Source organism: Artibeus jamaicensis, unplaced genomic scaffold, assembly GCF_021234435.1.
Source record: "Artibeus jamaicensis isolate MK-2021 breed Jamaican fruit bat unplaced genomic scaffold, CSHL_Jam_final contig_444, whole genome shotgun sequence".
Taxonomy (NCBI): Eukaryota; Metazoa; Chordata; class Mammalia; order Chiroptera; family Phyllostomidae; genus Artibeus; species Artibeus jamaicensis.
In genome coordinates, this window is record NW_026521831.1 from 11427847 (window position 1) to 11449327 (window position 21481).

General features: G+C 47.6%; 1 protein-coding gene across 1 annotated transcript in view; it reads left to right on the forward strand.

The window, feature by feature from the left end:
* Window positions 1-6311: 6311 nt before the first annotated feature.
* KCNK10 (potassium two pore domain channel subfamily K member 10) overlaps window positions 6312-21481 on the forward strand; it is a 109666-nt gene continuing 94496 nt past the window's right edge. The window contains exon 1 of the mRNA XM_037130296.2: window positions 6312-6354. Coding sequence (XP_036986191.2) covers window position 6354 — 1 coding nt within the window. The 5' untranslated portion in view covers window positions 6312-6353. The remainder of the gene's footprint in view (window positions 6355-21481) is intronic.

The window sequence follows — 21481 nt, forward strand, 5'->3', positions numbered from 1 at the left end:
AGCTCCAATTTCCTCCTCAACAAATATGTATGTGCCTGAACCACGCCAGGCATTGTTTTACACAAAACCATGGTGATGAGAGTACCCATATTCCAGGATCATTATGAGAAACAAGTGAGGGTAATCTCAAGATGCTTGCTCTGCACCTGACACAGAATAACAAAGATCTTATGAAAGAAGTAATCAAAATGGGTGGAGGTAGGAGAAGTGACAAAAAGTGGGAACGAGTGTGATAGCTTAAACAATTCAAAAAAGTGTTAAAAAAAAAAAAGAATGATCCTTTAAATCTGTAAATCCCTGCAGTTTCCAAAACACTTCCACATCTATCATCTTCTTAAGCAGCCCTGGAGGTGCAACTGGCCCATTTTATAGGTGAGGAAGTGGTGTGAGGCTTGGCACATTCGTGTGCTTGGTTGTACTTCCTACTGAAGAGGGCGGCTGGCTAACGTGTGGGTCATGCTCCCAAAACTTTGTCCTTCTTACTTATCCCTGTTTTAAAGATGGAGAAACTCAGTAAGGCTTAGAGAGATTTTGGTTTTCTGTTCTGAAACTTGTGCAAAGATGCCTTTACAAAAAACATGAGTTGCCCAGGTGCTTGCACAAATTGGTAAAGGGGTAAAAAGTTAGTTGACACAAAGAAGAGGATGCTGGACAATTTAATCCCCAACAGATAAAAGTTATTGTTACAGTCTTGTTCTTTATCTTCACTTAGGTATTGGAAATTTAAGGAAGGAAGATGTAGACTGGAAATAAGAAAGGATTTGACCTAACCAATGTTCCTTAAATTTTGGAAAGCCTATCAGTACAGAGCTTGGAATCTCTTTCACTAGAAATATTTAGAAATCTTGGATGGTCACATAAATTGAAATTCTGAACTAATTCATATGCGGTGGAAAGCTGTACCAGGAAGTATCTTGACATGCCCTCTTCTAAATCTGGTTGTATGATTCAGCAGACTTTTAGATGACTCCGTGGTGGGAGAGGAAATTTCTAACATTATAGTTGGTCCAGTAATTTTCAACCAAACAGATATGTGCTTCAAAAGCAGCAAAAATGAGATGAATTTATGTCATACATTCTCATTGGATGCTGAGACTATGTCCCACCTCCTCAAGAACAAAACTTCTTCCATTGGTCAGACTATCCTGGGCCTTTTATTGGCTGCCTGGGAGAAGCATCTGTCAATATGGCAGAACATTCTAGAGGACTTTTAACTCTTCACCAAACTGAAGGACTCTGGGACTAAGGCTTGCCCATAAATAAATGGGTTGTTGAAAACATAGTATGCCTTCTAGGAGCCTTAAAATTTTGGTTCACATTAAAACCTTCCTAGAATGACATGACAATCAGAACTCATTTATTATGGTGTGTAACCTGCTGAATTCTTGTTTTTAAATTCAGTCAAATACCATATGTGCCTGTCAACTTGATGTGTATGTGTGAAAACGCTCATCCGTCCCTGAAACACAGCCGTTTGAAACATAAGAAACAAAGATAAGTACTTTGACTTAAAAACTTCTCGAACCAGAAACATTTTATTTCCCCAGTGAAGCTTCCGCTTTGTTCTCAGCATTTAAGCACTCCTACCTTCGTCTGGGGAGAAGCTTGAGTGAGCAGGAATATAACTAACTGCCTTCTAATTCATGGATATTGGTATGGACACAATTTACAGAAGGTATTGAATTATGTTAATGACCTGCTATGGTCAAGAAATCTACCCCTTCCCCCTTTGACTCAACTCATCTTTAGCTACAGCATGACATCTAAAACTACCAGGAAGCAAAGGATTTTGGACTCTTAAAAAAAAAATCAATGTCATTAAAAAAAGATGGAGGAAGTTTTCTAGAATGAAATGCACAAAATATATGGAACAAGTACAATCTTTAATTGGAAACTTTTTTTTTTACTAAATTCTTTGTATGTTTGAACAATTTCAAAATAAAAAAGTAAAAAATTGAGGGTAAAACCAAAACAATTCAAGATCCAGCTCTCAAAAAATTTACCTGGGAATATATTATGGTAATAACTCAGAGAGAACTAGGTTGAAACTTGCTCTATAGAGCCCTGCCCAGGTAGCTCACTTGGTTAGAGCGTCATCCCCACGTTTGAAAGTTACGGTCAAGGCTCAGGCAAGGATCAACCAGTCAGTGTATAAACGAGTGGAGCAACAAGTGGATGTTTCCCCTCTCCCTTCTCTCTCGCTCTCTCTAAAATCAAATAAAAAACTTGTTTTATAAGAAGCTCCGTACATTTTGGTTAAAATGGTTGGCACAGTGCTTTACGGGCACTTCAATGACATTTCTTAAGGGCTACAATTTAAAACAAAGAAACACACAGAGAGAGAGGATACGGTTCCTGGTTATGAAACATGTTCATCCACCTAAGGCTTTAATTACAAGTTCTTTGGAGTTCATAGTCGTATGTCGTCTTCATTAACCCCCAGTCAGAGGTTTGAGTCACCCAAATAAAGCTGCAGGATTTAGAGCCGGGAGTTTGTCCTTGAGAACTATGAACCTGACACCCTCTGCCCCATAGCTGCTGCCTCCCGCTTTTCCCAGCCAAAAGCAGAGCCCGAGATTAGAGCAACATATATTTAAGGGTGTGGTTATACAGGTGCCGATTGGGACACGGAGGCAAAGGTAGGATCGCTTGAATGCGGAGTGGAAGCTTCCTTGGGGAAAGAAAACATTTCTGGTCGGAGAAGTTTTCAAGTCAACTTCAGTTCGTAACGACCCTGTCGGTTTTACCGCTGAGTGGGGGGTATACCCGGGGAGTGTATGGGGTTCTCTTCACAAAATGCGTGGTTGGGAAGAGGGCTTGGAGGTGTCTTGAGACTGGGGGCGATCCTGGAAGATTGGGATTTCTTCTGGACCTCAGAAGAATGATGAGACCAGAGGAAAACTACCCCAGGCAGATGAACGACTTCATCCTGATATTCGTGGATTAAAGTACATTCTGAGGAGCTCTGCTGTCCTCCTCCTCCCCCCGCGTTTTGCCGAACCAGCACCGGGCAGGATTCTGCAAGCTGCTGCTGCTGCCCCTGAGCTTCCCCGTCTGCATTCTCTCCCGCCGCACCCCACCCGGGCACCCCGAATCCGTGTTCAGCAGTCCTCTGGTCGAGTCCTGCGTTGACTGTCGCTCCGAGACCCCCCACAAGGCAGTCAGCACCTCTCTGCTCTCACACCCACCCCGGGGCTGCGGCGTGGGGAGAGGGTAAAGGAACAAACTCGAGGGAAACTTCCTCGCGGGAGATGTCTGCGATATGTGGGCAACCCCAGCCCTCCCCAGCCCTGGGCCACGGCTTTCACGAAAGCGCGGCAAGGGGTGCCAGGTTCTGAGCTGAAGAGATCCCGAGACCCACAGCCACGCCTCCCCAGCAAGGCCCTGCGTCCCACCGAGTGCGCGGGGACGCCACGGCGGGCCCCGAGCTGCTGGCCGGGCTCCGCCAGTGCAGGGCGACGTTGCGCCACGCTGCTTTGTTTTCCTGCTGCAGAAACCCGAGGCGCTCTGTTGCCACCAGACTTAACCCGCCCGCAGCTATAGCCATGGAACTTGGGGCGGCGCAGGGAAAGAGAGGACCGCTTGGCACGGCATCTTTTCTGGGTGTGTTTTTCCTACACGGACCACTTCTTCCCTCTTTCTTGGGGTAAGTGGCATCTAGGTTGGAATAACGAAGGCACGTAGAATAGCAGCTGATGGCAGGGGACGGCAGTAGCAGGAAGAGTTAATGTGCTAAGTTGTTTTACTTGTGGGGGGGGGAAGGGGGCTTCTCCTTTATACCCCACTACTCCCAGCAGTTCATTCCAAATACTGCACAGTGTAGGAGTTGGATTCGATTTAGCCCAGTTAGGGGAGGGGGTGCTGGGACTGATTGCTTGCTTGATGATTTTGGTGGATTAACCCTGCAAACTTGTCTTTGTCTACATTCCGAGAAAGCAGAATAAAAGTGGAAGTGAGAAAAAGCCCCAGAAATTGTGGGTGTTGGTGGGTGAGGGGTGGGGAGAGGCACCTAGCAGACAGAAGATGTTCAGGGTCAATGACTAGCGCACGTCTGAGACCCGCAAGAGGACTCCACAGCCTGATTTTCGCTCCCTCTCTCCCCTTGGATGCATCCCAAACTTCCCCAGCCTCTCAGTCGTCGTCCTGCTGGTGCTTTTCTGGAGAAGGTTCTCCAGGTCCCCTCCCCATATAACTTTTAAGGAAAACTGCAAACTGTCTGGCACACAGGGGACACTCAGTAAATATTTATTGGTTGGCTGAGTGATGCGCCTTAACGCTGTATTTCGTGCCTCTGGGACCTGCCTAGGACTGTGAACTAATGCCGTGATGTGGACCCCAGGGCCCACGGTTAGTCCGACTCGTTTTGCCAGGGAGTCATAGATGATACAGTATTTAGATCTTCATTACCCGAAAGAACCCACGAGAGAGTTTCAGGGGCAGATTCACGGGTCAGGGACCAGATACGCTCACTTGGGTCTGAATTTCTGCGTCGTGACCTTGGGCATGTTCCTCTATCTCTCTGAGCTTTGGTCTTCTCACCTGTAAAATGGGACCAGTTAAGGCTTCCTCAGAGAAAAGATGCAGGGAAGAGGAGAGAAGCATATGGGAAGGTGAGGGGTGCATTTGATAAATGCCAGGCTCACATCCCCACCCTCAGAGGATTCAGGAGAGAGGGTATCTTTTTCTGTGGACACCTCTGGCTCGGATGCAGGTGAAAACGTGGCATTGCAGTGACTGGCTGGAGCCCTCCTGACTGTGAGCGATTAAGGAGAGGGCAGCGTGGGGCTCTGGAGGCTTTTTCAGGAACACACAAGCAGTTCATTCCCTTGGGGTTTTGGAGCAAAATTTGCACACATTTAGATGCCGTTGGTGGTATGGCTGGAGAAGCAGAACCTCCTCGCTTGTCTCATTTCCACGTCTCATCCATCCCTTCAGCCTTCTAGTAGAGAAAAGCAAAGTGTGGAAACAGAGTCCCAGAGAAAGTGTTGCTGAAGTGCCTGGGGGAACCTGAGCCTGCCCAAAGGGCTGAGGACCCAGGTGGCACTGTCAGATTGGCACCAGGTTTTTCTGAACAGGGTCTACAGAGGACTCTGCGATGCAGCCTGGCAGCCTGTAGGGTCAGTGACAAAGCACTTACCAACCCTCCCCAGAGATGCCAGGGGACCTCTGTGGATCTCGCCCTGGAACTGTAGAAGCTGGAGGTGACAGTGGGAAACAGATGATGAGAAAGATGCTGCCAACACAGGGCTCCTTAGCAACTTCGAGGGCCTGCTGTGGCATGCAGTTCAGAGAACAGCTCCCAGCGTGGGGGAGTACAGCCAGAGCAAGCAGGCTCAGGAATGAGCTGGGCAGTCACTTCCCTTTCCTGAGTGAAGGCAGTCACAACTCACCCCTCCTCATGGCAGTAGACAGTAAGCTTCGTGAAGGCAAGGTCTGTCCCTGGCTTGTTCTTTGCCATATCGCCAGCACCTAGTGCGGTGATGGTGCATAGAAGGGGCTCAGGATACGTGTGGAACAGACAGCAAATCAAGCTACTTCCTCTCCAGCAAGCTTTATGCCATTCATGCCTTCATTTAGCAGCTATTTCCTGAGCATGTCCTACATGCAAGCCTCCGTTGTTAGGCACCCAAAGTAAATTCTAAACATTGTTCACATTGGTACTTCCAGTGGCCCAATTCGGGACCATCTCAGCCCACTAGGTTCTGGAGACTGAGGTCCCACGGCAAGCCCTGCGGAGCTTCACGTGGGGGCAGTGAGAGTGCGGGGAGGGAGAATGTGCCAGGGTTAGCCTCTCTCCAAAAGTCTAGAGGCCCTTCGCAGCTGTACCTGCTGGGCCCTTGGACTCCCGGACTCCCGGACTCCTGGGGCCGCTGCTTCCTGGAGCCAGGTCTTGGCAACTCTGCTTTCCTCTGGGGCCAGGTCTCTCGCCAAGCCTCCTCCCCGGTCTCCGAACAGCGGCCTCGGCTGGGCTGCTGGTAGCTGGGGAAGGGACTAGGCTGTGCCTGGGGAGTGAGCTTCCCCGGGCGGGGAGAGCAAGGATGATACTGAAGGATCCCAGAACAAAAGGCTCATGGCTGGCACGGTCTCTCCGGAGTGCGCTGGAGACAGAGGTTCGGAGCGCAGGCGGGAGAACCTGACGCAGGAGGAGACTGGAGTGAGAATATGAAATGAGAAAAGAAGGGGGATACGCCCAGGGTGGGAACGGTAACAAGAAGTGACCCGAGGCAGAGGTCTGCGGCAGGGCCACGGCGGCTCTTCCTCCGCCTCCTGCAGCGCCTTCCAGGCAGCCAAGCGTGTCTCCGGCTGCAACTCCACAGAGTGCGCCGGCTGCCTTCACGCCCGCCCGCGGAGCCAGTAAGTAGCCGAGCGCCCGTCGCCCACGCCCCGCCCCACCGTGGCTCCCCGGTGCTGCTTCCCGCCCGTCGCCGCACTACTGCGGGCACAGCCCTGGCCAAGCATCTCAGCCGCTCGAGCTCTCCTGACTTGCGGCGCCAAGCAGGGAGGGTCGCCCTGGCTGCGCGCGCCCCGAGTGCCGCGCCACCCCTACGTCCAATGGCTTTCGGGGGTGGAGAGTGGGGGGCGTTGCCCGCGGGCGAGGAGCCACCGCTGGGGTGGGGCGTGTGCTCTCTGCGCGGTAGAGCCCGGCTGACGCGCCCGCCGGAGCGCGTGCCCGTGCCCGGGCGAGTGTGTGTGAGTGTGTGTGTGTGTGCAGGAGTGTGTGCACGCACGCCTTCCGGGGTTGGAGTGACACTGCAGTGGGCTTCTCCCTCACGCAGGCAGGCCCTCCGGCTGCTCAGCCCCCAACCTGCTGGCACCGCATTTGGGAACCTTGGCTCTTTCTTCTTCCCGAACCTCCCTCTGCACCTCCCCTCGTGGACCTCACTTTTCCTCTTACCCCGGGGGCTGCTGCGGGCCACCCTTCAACCGGTGCTGACACCCAAGTCGTCTCCAGGTCGCTCCCAAGCCAGTATTTTCCACTTGCCTTTCTCTGAGGCTCCTCCGCGAGCCGGTCCAGGGCTCCCCCATCCTCGGAAATTGTTTTGTTGGACCGCCGTAACGAGGCGCGTAAAGCTTGAGGACTTTATTTTGATTCTTTTCATTTCCTCCCCATCTGGACAACGGAGCAATGAAATTTCCAATCGAGACTCCAAGAAAACAGGTGAACTGGGATCCTAAAGGTTGGTATTTCCCACGTCTGGCCGCCCGCGCCCTGCCTCCACCTCCCGCGCGCGCTCGCTTTCCTGAGTGGAAGCACTCTTGCTCCTGGCAGCGTGTGTCCTGAGGCAGAAAAAAATCGCCTGGGAGGAGGGCGGAGGCAGCGTGGGTTCCAAACCCGGAGAGTGCCTGTCATTATCATATAGTCATTGTCCCTCCTGGATTGTTTCAACATCTATTTAAAGAGACACCAAGCTGGCTGGCTGTTTGGCTTGCAGTTGCACCAAGTGTCAGTATTTGCTTTTGACTTTGCCTGTGCAACACTGTGTATGTGTGTGTGTCCTTTGTTTCTAGTGATCTTTGTCTCTTGGGCAGATGGGTGGGGTGCCTTCCCTGAACCTGGGGCTGCTCCTCCTGCCCAGGGTATCCTCAGTGGGAAATGTTTCCTGGCAGCCAAGTGAGGCTCAGATTTGCAGCAGCCATCCCTGGAGGTGTCCCTTCTTGTCTGGTGTGTGTGATAATGGAGCCCACGGGGCCTTCCGAGTCTTCTTACTCAGTCTTATTACCAAACCAGGCAGCTAGATGGGCTCTGATCTCAGGAGAAGGAGGAGGGGGGAGTGGTGTGTGAACAGGGTGGGGCTGGAAAGGGCTGGAGAGGGGGCAGCCCAAGCAGTAGTGTCATTTACAAGCTCTTAAGAATGGACAGTGTTTCCTTGACACCAGCCACTAAGTCAGATCTGTGTGCCTGTAATTAGCATAATGATGCTAAGGTTCCCCCTGAGATTCTATGGGAGCAGATTAAGTTTAAGGCTAGTGCCTAGTTTTGACAAGAATGCTTTTCAGCATTTCTCTTGTCTGAAGGCTGATTCTGGCTAGGACACACCTCTGTGCGTGTTGGGGTTGAAATTTTTCTTTTTTTTTTGACGTGTGTGTTTTGTGTTGCATTTCTCCCCCTTTTCTCCAGACTGGAAAAGAGGAAACCCACTCATTTGTTAAGTAAATGTTTTATGAATTGACTAGCAATTGACAAAAAAAGTAGAGTTATTGCCTATTTTCAACCGTGAGGATGTTACACCTTAAATACAACCCTCACCTTCTCTTTTGTTTCTAGATCTCTGGAAATGTGGAAATGTGCCTTGGCTTTAAAAACATTCCCTGCAAAACATACTTATTGAATACCTACTACATACCAACCACTGTCCTGGGTACTGGGGATGCAGTTAAAAATAGCACAGCTAAAAGCTAAATGCCTTCTTAGAGTTCATGGTGAGGAAGACAGACCTAAACCAACCACTGCACCTCTGCGCATAATTACAAGTTTATGTATGTCCATGAGGGAGAGCAGCAGCATTTTAAGAAAGTATCAGAAGAGGTTGACAAGGACCAGGGGAGGAGGATGATCAGGGGAGGCAGTCAAACACTTGAGCTGAGACCTAGAGGCCATGTAGGGATTTACTGAACAATGAGAACTGTTGCAGAAGATGGAACAGCAAGTGCAAAAGCCCTGAGGCACAAGAAGCATGTGTATCTGATGAAATGAAAGGAAGTTTCTATGGCTTTGAGCAGAAAGGAAGGGAGTGTGTATTTTAGGTGTGGCTAGGGGATTTATGGGGTCAGACCCCCCAGCCTCATGTTCTTGCAGGTAGGGTGTGATTGTGGCAGGCAGGAGGACCATCTATAGTGTTTATCTTAAGCCGTGGAAGGGTTTCAAGCTGAGGAGTAACAGGATCTGAACTGAGTTTCAAAGCAGGTGCTGCGTGGCTCTTGTGGATGTGAAGAGCCCAATACCATGGTTATGTGGACCAGGAATGGAGAAGTGGATGGAGGAGGGAGCTATGGGGGACACAGAGTTTACAGGCCTTGAGCGAAGCATTTGTGGCAGGGGAGGAATTGGGATGACTGGGACAGCATCCAGGGCAGACCAGTCTTAAGGGAAGGCACGTGAGTTCATTCAGCCCAGAACTTGCGGAATGGAAGGAATGGAAGATGTCCCCATGGCAGCCAAGAGGTGTGTCGAGTGGGCAGTTGTCTAAAGAGCCAGGTTGGGATCTTCAAGGAACTCTGATAGGGCGGGCTGTGGGGATGCCTTTCTGAAGCTTGCCTTGGCTTTTAAAAATATGTTTCTCTATGCCCATCATTCTGTATATATTTATGTCACACTGATAGACGCAGATGAATCCACATGTTATAGCCTGACACCATGAAGGAGCATGTGAGGAACATCTACAGTCGCAACCATTGGTGCTAGAAATGAAAAGATACTAATAAAAATGACAACATTTGCTGAGCCATCATTGCGTGCCAGATGTTTTATGTACATTATTTCATACAATCATTCTCATTATACAAATCTGATGGTACAAGGGTTATTGTCCCTACTTGACTCTTGACTGCCATCAGGACACCACTGAGCTGCCTTCCAGTAAGGTGCTGTGCCTTCATGTGCAATTGTTCCTGAAGGTGTGGGTGATGATAGTCTTTCCTAGCAAGAGGGTGGCGGCAGGAGAGCGGGGAGCAAGGGTGACATACCTCATGCCCATATAGAACTATGTGCCAGACACTGTATAGTGGTCTATGCCTCATATACATAAATTATTAATCAATTGATTATTTAATTATACATTTAATTTAATCTTTATTTAATCTTAGGAGGAAGATACTGTCCTTATTTTACAGCTGAAGGAAGTGAGAGACAGAGGGAGAGTCGCTGCCCAAGGTTATACAGGTGCTAGATGGTGAGGTTGGACTAGAAGATGGGCTCTTAAACACTCTTAAGGCTATGTCTTAAGTTATTGGGACTTCTGGCTCTTGCTTTATGAGGCTTCCAGAGCTCAGGGACTGGGGGAACTTATTTGAGGAGAAAGAGAAGAAGTGGGGGGAGGAGGAAAAAGAAGAGGGGTAGGAGAGGGAGGGGAAGGGCGATGAGGAGGGAGGCAGGCAGGCAGTGAATCAGTTTTTCCTACAGGTTCCTTTCTCTACTGACTCCTCCAGCCAGATGGCATTCCCACTTCCTCAGGTGGGCCCAGTCACTGGCCACTGGCCAGAGTTTTGGTTGTTGTTTGGAGATTTGCATTCACACAAGCCAAGTGCATCCAGTAGGACAAAGATAAAGAGGAACCTAGCCTTATACCAGAAAACGGAGGGACAGTTCACATGAAGCGGACTGTAGGATTTGGGTATTCACGGATTTGAAGCTTCAGGCGGAGACACTCACAGATTGTGGAAGGAAGTTGTAATGATGTTTTGCTTATATCCGTGTTACCTGAAGGTGGATTGGGAACAGATTGGTTTTGATTGCTCCTGGGTGAATGAAACAAAACACTGTCAAGATGTTTAGGTGCAAAAATAAGAACTAAAGTTAAAATGATTATTCTCTGATGAGCTTTGGCCATCCTCCTATTTGCAGAGCTAAGCCTTTAACAAGTAGTTAATGTTTGGGTAGCTCATACACAAAAGTAGGTTGATGCTCTTAGCCTCCATAGCAAAACTTACATGTATTTTAAATTGCTGGGATCACTTGATGAGTTTCTGTGGAAAATTGGGATTGGCTTGTGGGCTATAGGTATGTTAAGGGCTTTTGAAAACCAATATTAGCAAACAATGTTCCCACAGTTTAAAAGAAGCAGATCAATATGGCTTAAAAAAAAATCTCTGAATCTGAGGGCAAAAGAATGAGCTGTAGCAGTAATTAGCTGTGTGACTTTGGGCTGCTCATTTAGCCCCGTGGGCTTCACTTCCTTCCCGTGCACAAGGTGGGGGGCATTGGAAAGGCCTCTTTGACTCTATTTCTTCAACTTCCCTCATTGGTCTGAGCTTTGGGCCACTTGGCTTCCTTGTTTTCCTCAAATAGAACTCACTTGGTTCTGCCTCAGGGCCTTTGCACTTGCACTTTCCATAGCTTATAATGCATGTTCTCATGATTGACTGTTTCTCCCCCTTTGAATCTCAGCTCAAATTTCAGCTCACTAGCAAATGGGCATCCCTTTCTCCTCCGAAGACCTCTTCTTTCTGTTCCCTGCCCTGTCACTTACGTCACCTGTTCATTTGTCTTCCTGGCACTTGTCATGATCTGAAGCCACCTTACTTATGTGTTCTTACTAGCGTGTGAGCTCCATGAGTAGGTAGGAACTTTCCTTGTCATAACTCCAGGTGCCCAAGGAAGTGCCTGGCACATGTCACTAACTCAATAACCCTTTGCGGAATGAATGGGTGAATGGTAGGATGGATTGGAGAAGATTCCTAAGGCTTCCTGCAGAATGGAAATTCCAGGACTCTTCTAAACTACAAATGAGAAAGTACAAATGAGGAGAAGGAAAGTCTATCTTTAAATAATGGAGGGTCAGAAAGGACACAAGGTCGTCTCTTTCTTACAGGCTCCCGGCTCTGATGCCTCCAACAGACTGGTCTCCTTCTCTCCTGCTCCTCAGGAGTGAGAAGGCTGATTGGGCCTGAGGGTAGGGAAGGGGAGGGGAGCGAACACAGATATGCTTGGTGTCCATTGAATAATTTGACTCATATTGGCCAATTGGTGTGTAGCTCTTTTGAAGTATTTAAAAAAAGAAGCAAAGCTGCAGAGCTGGAGATTTTTAAACTGCATTTTTAGTGTACACTTTAATGCAAAATTCCAGAGAGGCCTGTATTGTATGTGTGTAGTGCCTTTCAGTTTACAGAACACTTCTAACAAATTATCTCACTTGTTCTTTACGCAGCCCTCTCTTTGTCAGTACGGGAGTTCTAGATTTCCTGTTGGCAGTAGAAAGAGTAAATCACTTATTTAGGGTCCAAGGCTGCAAACAGACAGAACTGAAACCAACTGAGGCCTGTTGATGCTATGTCCAGGGCAATTTCTCTCAAGCTCCTTCTCAGGGTCTTTGCTCCGTCCACACTCTCCAGTTCCTTCTTATTCAACAATGTACTCAGAAGGGTTTGTTCTCTGAATGGCTGTGCCCAGGAATTCAGTGGAAGACTCTGGGATGCTGCTTCTCTCCTGGCTAAAACTGAAATTTTTGGTATGTTGTGAATGGAGCCATGCTCAACTTGCAAGGCCGCTTGACTGCTATCTTTATTAGTGTGTTTCCAAAGTCATTTGTATAGCTTAGGTTTTCTGGAAAGAAAATAATCTATTTTGATTTTACATCCAACTTTTAGGAGCTCAGCTTTCCAAATGGGATTAATAATGTGCCCAAATCACCACAATTTTCCTAGAAAGTACGGAGGAAAAATGTTCCAAAGACTGTCTGAGCCAAGATTTGGACCAGGCTTCTTTTCCTGTGGTGTCTAAGAGAGCTTCATCATCCTTTGCCAATCCCAGTGGTTTCTGGGTAGCAGTAAGAGTAGGCAGGCAGACTGTGTTATTTCACCTGTTTCCAGAACGTCTGTGCTTCGGCCCTGTGTTAGTCTGCTCAGACTGTCGTAACAAAATATTATACAGTAGACAGGGTAGCTTGAACAACAGGCATTTTTTTTCCTCCCAGTTCTGGATACAGGAAGTCCAAGGCTGATGTCTTGGTGAGGGCTCTCCTCTTGGGTTACAGATGGCCACCTTCTCACCACGCCCTTATATGGTGGAATGAGTGTGCTCTGGTGTCTCTTCTTCTTCTTAAAGGGCACCAGCCCTATTGATTAGCTCTCCACCCTTATGGCCTCGTTTAACTTTAATTACCTCCTAACAGTCTTGTTTCTAAGGCAGTCACATGACGGGTTAAGGTTTCAACATGAATTTTTGGGAGACATGATTCAGTCCATAGCAGTCTCTATACAAGCATCCGAAAGCAGATGTATTAAACAAATACAATCCACATCTTGTCCCAAATTGGGAAACTTCAACCACAACCGAGATGTGTATAAAGTGTATTGAATGTAGGCACAGGGCCAGGGACCCACTGTTGGCAAGAAAAGTGTTTTTTTGAGAGAGTGGATTCCTTTTACTTTTAGTCTGTGGAGAATTAGAGAGAGAGAGACTGTTTAATGATGAAACAGAATGAAGCAATTTTATTGATAGATAATGAGGAGGTTTCAGTTTGGATAGCTCCCTTGGCTGAAGTAGCAAGGTGCATAAAAAGGACTATTTTTTTTTTTTTTGCTGCACTCACATTCTGTTCTAAAGGATACCGGACAGGTGTCCGGTGGGCTCATTAGGGTCATTAGGGGATCAGACTTGCTTACAGAATCTACCTAAACATGGCACCATGTTGATTACGCCCACGTGGTAGATTTCTCATGCAGTAAAGAGGAAAGATGTTCAAAGCCATCCTGCCCAGTCTTAATTCTACCCTGCAATCACTGGGATTAGCAAAAAAGAAGAAGAAGAAGAAGAAGGAAATGATGAAGTTCCCCTAGACACCACTGGAAAAGAAGCCTGAACCACGCCTTGGTGCAGACAGTCTTTAAAACATCTTTTTCTTTACGGAGGTCAGAGGGACCATCCACTTTCGAGCTCTGGTCCTGGTGGTACTCTCGGTGGAAATGTTAGTGTTTTTCCGCATCTGGCTCATTATTGTTACCCAGGATGGAGAAACAAAAATCTCACATTTACTTTCTGGAACATTTACTTGTGGTTTGCAGACAAAGTCTGAGATTCATTTTCCCCTCATGAGTGTCTGTTGCTGAGTACTATGAACTGAAAACGAAGACTGACTTTTTCTAATCCTCTATTTAAGTCTCGGTTGTGGGGTGGGGCCAGAACTATTGGCAAGGGAGGGAGTGCATCCTCTTCCTTCTCTGTTCCCAGAGCCAGGGAGAGGTGGAGGGGTGGGCATGAGAGCTTGTATGGAGGGGTAGGTGGGCAGGATTTCAGGGGATTCCAATTTCTACACTGCCACTAACTTTGGTTCCATTGCTTCCCTTTTTCGTGGAGGAAATGGTGAAGCAGAGTGGAATGGTGAGACAAGATAAGATTTGGAGAGTTAACCACTGCCATACACAAACCATGTGATCACAGGAAACTTTTCCTTCCTGTTCCTCCTCTTCATTTCCCCTCCTTCCCTCCCTTACTTCCTCTTCCCTCCTATTCCTACAAAATTTTAGTTTCAGTTTCTATCTCTTGCGCAGAGGATCCTAACTTTTTATAAAATTCAACTTCCCAGTGTGTAGGGTGGTAGTTGTGCCTGCAGTTTAAAAAAAAGATGCTTGAAGAGGCAATGCAGACCTGGTCAAATGATGAAGAATCTGGAAGTCACCGTGACTCTTGCAGAATGGGCTATGATGCCAATATTTGTAATTCTGACATATAGTTAGCCACAATTTTAAAGCAGGAAAAGGAGTTCCTTACGTGTAAGCAGGGCCATGGGTCCCCCAAATCATAATACAACTAGTTTAGCAGGGTAAAGACAAAGAGTATAACTTGCCAGATTTAATCTGATAGAAGCCTGATAGTCTGATTAGAGATGCTCACCGTTAAGTGTCATGTGAGACAAGAAGCAGGTGCCAAATGTTTAAGAAAAAAAATGGTGGTGGGGGAAAGCTTAGGGGTATGACAAGATTCTCTCCATCACTTATTTTTTCCCGCAAATTTGGGACACTCTGTCGTTACCCGTTTTAACCGTAAACCAGCCTGAGTCAGCTCCCGGATTCTACTGGTTGAGAATGTTGCTTTAGGCCAAAGACATTAATTTTTCACAGTGGAATTCGAGGCCATATGGGAAGTAGTTATGATAGATCTGGTTCAGCATATACATCCTTAAAATAACCTCATAGGAGTAAGTACATGTTATATTCATCTCACCAAGCCCCTGGGCAAGATGCCGTCCTCAGCACAGCATAGGAGCTTGGAGTGGGGGTGTCTGGGTTCTGCTGCTGGCTCTGCCACTCTCACGGAAAAGAAGAGGGTTGAAGTATTGATTGCCAAGGTCCCTTCATGTCCTGATAGTCTTATATTGCCTGGATAGCAATTCAAGCCATATCACTTTCTAGTGGCTGATTTGGGCAAGTAGCTTCATTTCTATGTGACTTGGTCTCCTCATCTCTAAGGCAGAGATGACATTTTGTACTTCCTCAGTTTGTTACATGGATTAAATATAGCGATAGATGCAAAGCTCTCTGGAATGTCTCGGAGCATCTTAAGGGCTCTGTGACTGGTGCCTACACCCTGTTGTTACTGTGGAATAGGGGCCCCTGCTCTGTGAAGTCAGGGAAGGGCCCAGCTCCAGCCTCTTGAAGAGCATCAGGTTTAATCTCCAGGTCATTGGGGAGCATGGTGTATGGCAGAGCGCCCCCTTCTTGGGACTATCTTAGGTTCCCAGTATTTTTATCCCAGGTTTAAAAATCCTAGGCCATTCTGGTCAAACCAGAGGGGGGAAAATATGGTTTAGAATCACAATTTTTGAGTCTGAGTTATTGTTCTACCAGCTTTCTTAGTTATGTGAATTTGGGCAAGTCACTTAAACTTTCTGGGCCTTAGCGCTCTTTTGGGTAAAATAAAGAACACAGTTAACACCTTCGGTTGCTGAGATGATCAAAGGAAATAATAAATGGAACAATCTTTATAAACTGTTAAGTTCTAGGCCAGTGTTTCCCAAACTGTGTTCTGTGGGACACAGATTAGCCTCTCAGTTGCTCTGTGGGGGGAAAAGGTGGGTTCATGGTCAAGTTAGTTTGCAGAATGATCCATGCTCATTCCTTCCTGGCAAGTTTTCATGTACGTCAGCTGATTATTAGTCACATATTTCTGTGTAACAAGTAACTCAAACATAGTAGCTTAAACCTAAGATAAAGATTTATTATCTCACAGTTTCTGTGGATCAGGACTTTGGAAACAGCTTAGCTGAGTTGTTGGGTAGAAGTCACTCCGTGGTTGTGGTCGGATGTCCGCAGGGACCGCTGTCATCTGATGGCTTGACTGGGACTGGGGACTCTGCTTCTGAGATGGCACGTTCACGCGCCTTGCAAATTGCTCCTGGTTGTTGGGGAGAGGCTTCCTTTCCCGCCAGCGTGGACCGTCCCAGGGGCTGTGTGTGTTCTCACCTCATGGGCCAGCTTCCCCCAGAACAGACAGTTCAAGAGGGACCAAGGTGGATTTGACAATGGCTTTTGTGACAGAACCTCAGAAATCAGATTGCCGTCATTTCAGTTCCCTCCAGTTGCATGGAGATACAATTGACATAAACACTGTGTTCCTTTTAAGTGTACAAGGTACTGATATGACATATGCATCTGGTGTGAGATGATCACCACCATAAGTCTGGTCTACATCCATCACCTTACATACTTACACATTTTTTCTTGTGATGAGAACTTTTAAGATCTATTCTCTTAACACTGGATATACAATTCAGTATTATGAACTATAGTCACCATGCTGTACACCTGTCTCCAGGACTCAGTTATCTTGTAACTGCAAGTTGTAGCTTGTGATCACCTTCACCCGTTTTACCCACTGCCCACCCGCTGCCTGGGGTAACCACCAATCTGTTCTCTGTCTCTGGGGACTTGATTGTTTTAGATTCCACATATAAGTGAGAACATACAGTGTTTGTCTTTCTCCGTCTGACTTATTTCACTTAGCGTAATGCCCTCAAGGTCCAACCTTGACCTTGTTGCAGATGGATTTACTACCACATTCTTTTCATTGGATGAGAGTCACTAAGTTCAGGGCACACTTGGGGAAAGGAGACAGAGTATGCTCACTCTGGAAGGGAGGACTATCAAAGAATTCGAGGACAATTTAAAGTCACCATAAGCATTTCCCCCTGTTATTGAATACATACTAAGTGCCAGGTCCCATGATAAGTCCTTTATATTCATTATCTCTGCCATACTACTCTTTCTAGTCCGAACAGACGAGTGAAAGTATTACCCCTGCTCTCTGAATGGGGAGACTGAGGCCTATAGAGCTTAAGCAACTCGTCCAAAGGTACCTTGTAGCCCTATACTTGAACCCGAGTGTTAACGCTGGAACTTTTCCCTCTGCCTCATACACCTCTCCGGATAATACTGCAGTACAGAAATCTGCTTGCTTTTATTTAACCTCGCCTTTCCCAGTTACCCACAGAGCCATGGTTCTTTGAACTCCATTGACCTTCCCAAATGTCTGCTGCTCAAAATGGTATTTTAGAAAGACAGAGAGTATGAGGGTAATTTATGTAATATACAAATATACTGACTTATAACAGCTCCCAGCATACCTCCCATCTACTCAGGTTACTCAAACACAGAAAACATCTATTGAGCCTGTCTAGTGTGGGTGTTATACTATGGGTAGATCTATGAAACAGTCACCAAAAATGACCGCACATTGTACTGTCTCTTCTCACTGAGAGGTTGAGAATGACCCCTCCTGGACCCGCTTGTGTCACAGAGTCCCCTTCTTTGACAAGCCCCTTCTTTACAGATTCAGCGGCTGGAAGCCTGACCTCCTTGGATAGAGCCAGAAAGAAGCCCAGGATGTCCTTCAGGCCGAGCAGCAGAAGTGTCAGGGGATGGGTGTCTGCCATGTGTCTGCAGCAGACCTGCCTGTGCAGACGCGACTCAGGCACCAGTCAGAACACAGCTGAGATGGCAGGGACGGTGTGCCCGGGGGTGACGTCACACACACAGGCCACTGGGGGAGGACTGTTCGCACTCCCTGTCCTCTTTCCAGTAAACATTTCTTTCTTTTTTACTACCTGGTTGCTTTTTCTTCTCATTCTGGAAGAGGAAATGATTTCCAGGAAGCAGGATGCATTTGATACCTTAGAGGTTCCCAGGCTGCCAAACACGGCAGCCTGGCTTGTTTCTGAGGCGATTTCCTGTTCCGAGGAAGGTGTACAAGCCTCTGTGTCCTGGGCGGAGGAGAGGGAACAGAGTTTCTTTTGAGTGCCAGCCTGGGTTTTGTTGGGGATGTCACTATCCTTGCACGAACGGCAAAGAGAGGCCAGCCTCAGGGTAGGGGGGAGTGGGTTAAAAACGGCTGCCTGAGCCAACTCTCATGGCGTCTGTAACCATAGTAACCAAAGGCTGAAAAACTGGCTATGCCATTGTACTCATTCCCTGTGCCTCCCCCCACCCCCCAACGCCATGTGACTGACTTTCAGGGTGGTTTCTGCACTGGTGATGTAAGTTCCCATGGACTCTTCACTTCCCGAGGCCCCATTTGCAACTTTGGGACCTACAACTGGTTCATTGTGACCAAGTCTAAGCCACGTGTGTGTGATTTCCTTAGTGTTTCAATCGCTCCTGTGGGGAATTGGCCAAACGTCACGTCGTGTGCATCTTCCAGCTTTAAAGGTGGCTGTGCATGATGATGGTGGCTCCTGGCACTCACCGTTTCAAGTAACACCCTACACTTACAGTCTGGTGTAGATCTCGTGCGTGTTTGGACATGTCACAGAGGAGCAGAGAAAGCCAACAGGGCACAGTGGCGAGAGCTCCGGCCAGGAGACCTGGAGTTTGGTACTGGCTGGCTGGGAAGGCCTGTCAGGGTGGCGTGGGAGCCGGGAGGTGGATGGTGGCCGGATTATGCAGGTATAGTAGGCATTAAGAAGGATTTTTTCCCCCTTGAGAATAGTGGGAAGGCACTGAATGGTTTGAGGCAGGAAGAAGATACAATTAGATTTGTGTTTTAAAATTATTTAAACCACTCACAAACCAAATGATTATTTCAGCAAATGTTTATGGAGGACCTATCATGTGTCAGGCATGGTGTGGGGGGGGGGCAGGACTCAGCCGGGGACTCAGTTTGCTTGTAGGAATTATATAAATTTTTGGAAAATAGACAAAAAAATAGCTTTTTTTTGATATCTTTGGTTGCAAACTTCTGGTTGTAAATGGGAGGTATATCTTAAAGCAATGGCCCTGCATTTTCAATTTCTGTTAGAGTTACCTCTTCCCCGGCTTTGTTACATGGCTTTCAATTCTGTAATAATTTACATATCTGGAGTCAACACATCAATAAATCAAAAACTATGCTGCACCCACATTTTATTGTGCTTCATGTGCCTTTTGGGAACATTCAGCTATGAGTCCAGCATAATGGGCCTCATAAAAATTGCCAGCATCCCCTCCAACCGCTCTGTCACTTTGTTCTGGAGTGGCGAGGACGGCATTGTGCCATTGGGGTAATTCTCCTTTGACTATGGTGGGGCCTCCTGCACTCGGAGTAGCCTCAGCTCGAAAGGCATCCCTGGAGCCTGAATTAATGAGTGGCTTTGACATGCCGCCCCCTTCTCTGGCAGGGCGAGAACACAGCTTCTAAAGAAGCGTGAATGCCTGCTTGTCAGGCAGTGATGTCTGTATTCAGACTCTGTTCTAAAGGCCGGTGGAGCTGACAGCCACAGGGGGTCGGATTAGAGGAGTCCAGTAAGCCCCCCTGTGTGCAACTGACCTATGTCGCTCCTTCCCTGACTGGCAGATTGCCTAAAATCTATCAGTTACTCTGTTCATCAACCTCTCGTTCATCCATGTGCTCATACCATAAACATTTTAAATTGAGTGAGTGCCCACAGAAATGGGGCTAGGCATTAGCCACGGGAAGATCAAAAGGAACCAAGGTTTTATACGCAGAAAAACAACAGTCTAGCCACCAAGACAGGTGCATACGCGTGTGTTTTGATACACAGTGATCAATGCGCTGATAGAGATATGGATTAAAACATCATTTCCAGAAAGCATGAAGTTAAAATGCAAATATATTTCCTCTGGATAACATATGAACTCCCAAGTACCCACTGACACAGCCATATTAATCCAATTTCTACAGAGAGCTGGGTCCAGAGGGAATGGAACCCAGAGGTGAAACCTACAGAAAGGCTGGGACGAAGTGGGGAAGGGAGAAGTCAGGAGCATGGAAGACAGGCTGTGGGGGGCGCCATGCAGGGAACAGGTGGAGGGCCCCAGCTACCAGTACCATTGTGTGATGGGGGCAGGTGGGCAGGCGGCGCCACAGGGGCAAGCAGAGGGCAGAAGGTGCACGTTGGAGGAGAAGGGCGTCGAAGGCAAACTGTCTTGTGCAAATGTTGCCCAGTTGACACTGAACTCATGTTGGACACTGCAAGGGACTTTGAGACACCCAAGCCCTCTGAGGCTTCTCGAAGGATAACACCAGAGTCTAGAGAGGTCAAGTGACTTGCCCAAATAGCAGAGGGGACAAAGCTCACGTCTGAGCCTTTATCTGCTCACTTTCATTACTCAGCATTGCCTCTCATAGTAATGCTGACAGGTGCTGTTTTTCTCTCCCCCTTCCTCTGGGAAGAATTAACAACAAGCTACAGCTCTACTAGAGCCTAGAGCAGGGCTGGCAAACTCATTTTCACCAGGGGCCACATCAGCCTCGAGGTTGCCTTCAAGGGGCCGAATGTAATTTCAACTCCTTCCCAGTTAAGGAGTAGTTACATTTGTACAGTCCTAAATTATTTCGGCCCTTTGAAGGCAACCTCGGTGCTGGTGTGGCCCCTGGTAAAAATGAGTTTGACGCTGCCGGCCTAGAGCGTGTAGGTTATGAGGTTGTTCTTGTTCTCCGTAAGTCTGGAACGAGCCTGGATGTGAGTATGTATGTATTCAGCCTCTTGCAGAAGCTGTCCACTCGCCTATGCAGTGAACGTTTGCCAAGTGCCTGCTTTGTGCCTGGCGCTGCCCCAGGCCTGGGGGCATAGGGATGGGCAACACGGTCCCTGCCCCCTGGAAACGTAACCCCCCCCCCCGCCAGAGCTCAGTCTTTCTTACAGGTGCTCAGGTCAACTTCCTCTGCACTTGAGAAATCACTTTCAGACACAGTAAAGGAGTTTAAAAAATGTGATAATAGGCACGAAAACAAGACTATTCTGATGTTATATTGCTCTGCAAAAAAAAGTTTAGTTTCATAATTTAGTAGGAAATGAGGGCTGATCCTGCTACAGGCAAGCAGCATCCTGTTAGGAAATTTAGTGATTTCGAAGAAGGCCTCCAGAACTGCCTTAATTGTATTGAAATTTTATTAAGAAGCTTTGTTAATTAGGACTGTGTGGCTTGTGCGCGGATCACTGGGACGTGCGTGACGAGACTTTGAGTGTCCCCATCGACGATGACATGTAAATCAGTGTCTGAGGAATTAATTGCAAGAGGCCCAAATGTTAGCTACTATAATTCTCTCTCTCCAGCAGATGGGAACTTTCTGGTGCATAGATTTCCAAAGTGTCTAAATTTACACGTCTTCTGAATAAGCGGAAATTGGGGCTGCTGTTGGTGGTGAGCCTGGCAGTCTCTTTGCCACATCTGGGATACACTTTCTGGGTTCAATGCCCAGCAATCCAGTCACTCATGGGGATGGAGGAAATGTCATCCTTCTTGCCTCGCCTTAGGAGCAGATTGTAGTTGAACACTGACGTGTCCCGACAGCTCCCCTCTCCCAGCCTCAGGGCTTTCCCCGAGACAGCAG